At 39.7% G+C, this 3,739-nt stretch overlaps 1 protein-coding gene across 1 annotated transcript; it reads right to left on the minus strand.

Annotated features, from left to right (window-relative positions):
• Nucleotides 1-2,473: 2,473 nt before the first annotated feature.
• On the minus strand, nt 2,474-3,406 carry LOC130852069 (olfactory receptor 2A2-like). Its single transcript, XM_057732717.1, has one exon. It carries the CDS (start codon nt 3,404-3,406, stop codon nt 2,474-2,476), a length of 933 nt encoding a protein of 310 aa, XP_057588700.1.
• Between the last annotated feature and the right edge of the window lie 333 nt (nt 3,407-3,739).

A 3,739-nucleotide genomic window follows, 5' to 3' on the forward strand; every position in this document is an offset into this window, starting at 1 on the left:
GCTGGTCAGGAAATGGGCAGAAAATCTAATAGATATTTCTCCAAAGAAGACATACAGATGGCCAGCAGACACATGAAAAGATGATCAACATTGCTAATTCTTAGAGAAATGCAAATCAAAACTACAATGAGGAACCACCTCACACTGGTCAGAATGGCCATCATTAAAAAATGTTCAAATAACGAATGCTGGAGAGGGTGTGGATAAAAGGGAATCCTCCCACACTGTTGGTGGGAATGTAAGTTAGTGCAGTCAATATGGAAAAGAGTATGGAGGTTCCCCAACCAACTAAACACAGAGTTGCCATATGATCCAGCAACCCCATTCCTGGGCGTATATCTGGACAAAACGATAATTCGAAAAGTTACATGCACCCTTATGTTCAGAGCTGCACTATACACAATAGCCAAGACATGGAAACAACCTAAATGTCCATCTACAGATGAATGGATAAAGGAGAAGTGGTACATATATACAATGGAATACTACGCAACAATCACAACATTGTAAATCGATTATACATAAATGAAAAATAAAAGAAAAAATAAAAATAAAAATAATGATAAAAAACAACAGCAAAATTGTTGCTCTGTGAAAGACACTAGTAAGAATATAAAAATTCATTCCATAGAATGGAGAAAAATCTTTGCACATGTAGGAAAAATAACTTGATTCAGAAATATACAAAGAACACTTAAAACATAATACTAAGAAAACAAACAACTCTATTTAAAAATAGGCCCCCAAACCCTAACAAACATCTACTTAAAGAATATAAATGGCAAAGAAGCATATGAAAAGACGCTCCACATCTCTGTCATTGGGGAAATGCAAATTAAAACAACAGTGAAATATCACTATACCCATAGTAGAATGGCTAAAATCCAGAACACAGACAATACCAAACACTGATTAGGGTGTGAATCAACAGGAACTTTCATCTATTGCTGGGGGAAATTCATTTTCATTCATGAAAAAGACAGTCACTTTGGAAGGCAGTTTCACAGCTTCTCAAAAACTAAACATACTCTTACTATAGGATCTACCAATTGCACTACTTGGTATTTACTCAAAGGAATTGAAAACTTATATTCACACAAAAACCTGCACAGAGGTGTTTAAAGTAACTTTATTCATAATTGCTATTCATAGTTGCCTAAACTTGGAAGCAATCAAGCGGTCCATCAGTTGGTAAATGGATCAATAAACTGTGGTGCATCCAGACAAAGGACAGTGTTCTCCACTAAAAAGAAATGAACTATTAAGCAAAGAAAAAAAAGAAAAACAGAGGAAACTTAAAGGCATACAAGTGAATGAAGAGAGCCATTGTGAAAAACTACATACTTTATATTTCCAACTACATGACATCCTGAAAAGCCAAAAGTATGGAGGCAATTAAGAGATGAGTGGTTGCCAGGGACTAATAATGAGGGAGGAAGGAAGAGGTGATTATTTAGGGCAGTGAAAATACTGTACATGGTAGTATAATGGTGGATATACATAATTATACACTCATGCAAACACACAGAGCGTGCAACACCAGGAGTGAATTCTAACCTACACTATGGACTTTGGGTGATGATGATGTGTTAAGGCAGGTTGATGAATGATAACAAATGTGACACTCTGAGGGGGGATGTTGACAATGGGGGAGGTTATGCATGTGTGGAGGCAGGGGGTATGTGGGGTATCTCTGTACCTTCCACCGAATTTTGCAGTGATTCTAAAATTGCTCTAAAATATAAAGTTTATTACATAAAAATGGACAAATATGTAGAGAGACAGCTCACCAAAGCAGATGTACAGATGGCAAGGAAGCAAATGCAAAGAAACTCAACATTACACATCCTCAGGGAATTTCAAATGAAACCAAGAATGAGATACCAGTGCAGATCTATGAGCATAGTGAAAACCAAAACAATCTCTGTACAGCTGTAGAAAGTTGGAGTGCTTGTCATGTGTCCCAGTGACCCCAACAAGGAGTCCAACTGCCATTCCTGTCAGTGCTCTGAGTCAGACAAGACAACCAACAAACCCTCAGTTCACTCCCTGAAAAGCTACAAAGTAGTTTGCCTGGTCCATTCTTTCCCCTCTTGAGGGAGAGCTGGGAGTGGGGATTTTCTCCTGTTCCTGACATGCTGTGCCAGTGAGAGAAAGTAGATATGGCGGGTAAAATACGATATATTTGCCTAAGCACTTACTATATCTTATCTTTGTTTTATGCTTTTGTCAGGTTCTGTAACCTAGTATCTGACTTCTGGTGTTTTCACAAAGGAAATTTGGTCTATATGTTCTTGTCTCCGTGGAGTAACAAGAGTTTAGGGATTCCTATTCTGCCGTCTTGCTGCTGTTACTCTTGAGTAATGCTTATCATTCAATTATGCCTCTTCTTGGGGAATTTTCTTGAGCCATTGGCACCAGCAATCACATCTCTTAGGGGGAAAAATGCACTGAAACAGATTTGTACACTCTTTCACATTGTCCTCTTTTTCTGCAATACTCTGTGGAAGGCAGCCTTCACTTGAGCATTTCTTACACTGTAGACAAGGGGGTTCAACAATGGGTTGAAAAGACTGTAAAACAAGAAAAGGATCTTCAGGTGTTCCTCTCGTTGACTATTGTCAGGGACCATGTAAACGATCATAGCTATGCCAAAGTAGAACCCAACCACACAGAGGTGGGAGGAGCAGGTGGAAAAGGCTTTCTGGCGGCCCTCCTTTGACTGGATCTTCAAGATGGCCCAGAGGATGCGCACATAGGAGACCAGCATCAGGGAAAGGGGCCCAACCAAGATAAACACACCATCAGCAAAGAGGAACATTTCATTGATCCAGATTTCACCACAGGCCAATTTGAGGACAGAGCGAATTTCACAGAAGAAGTGGTTCACCTTCTGGGGCCCACAGAAGGGTAATCTTAACAAGAGAATGACTTGTACGAGGGCCAGGGAAAATCCACATGCCCAGGAAGTGATGGCCAGGACCGTGCACACTCTCCAGTTCATGATGACAGTGTACTGGAGGGGGTGGCAGATCGCCACATACCTGTCATAGGACATCACTGCCAAAGTCAGGCACTCTATAGAACCAAAACTCAAAATGAGAAGCATCTGCAGAGTGCAAGAGACAAAGGAGATAGTTTTTTTGTGTTTCACTAGGTTTTCCAGCAAATTGGGCAAATTGCTAGAAGCATAGGATATGTCAATGATGGCCAGATGAGAAAGGAAGTAGTACATGGGGGAGTGCAGTCTGGGGTCTAGGCAAATGAGTCCCAAGATCATGCCATTGGCCAGCAGATTGAAGGTATATAACAGGGAGAAGATACCAACGAGAAGCGATACCACCTCTTCATTGAGCTGGAATCCCACCAGGATGAATTCTATGATCCATGATTGGTTTCCCTCCATTCCTAATGATAGTCTGTAAAGGGCTGAAGTGTGATGGAAAGGTCAGTGCTGGGTAGCAATGAAAGCTTGAATTATTTATCTGAAGTGAATTCAGGGGAAGCTTGTGTTGCCCCTATGTCACCAAGTTTTTTTCTCTTATGTTTCTTTGCCTTTTTAATTTTTTTTACTATTTTTTGTGAAATAATTCAAATTTTCAGATAAATATCAGGGATTATAAACCATACTAATATATATATATTTTAGCAAACTGTTTTCATGTTTGCCTTATCATTACTTTTCTCTGTATGTCCATAGTAAAATTTCCTGAAGACCACATATGAGAAAAGTGCAACC

The sequence above is a fragment of the Hippopotamus amphibius genome, chromosome 4, assembly GCF_030028045.1.
Source record: "Hippopotamus amphibius kiboko isolate mHipAmp2 chromosome 4, mHipAmp2.hap2, whole genome shotgun sequence".
Classification (NCBI taxonomy): Eukaryota; Metazoa; Chordata; class Mammalia; order Artiodactyla; family Hippopotamidae; genus Hippopotamus; species Hippopotamus amphibius.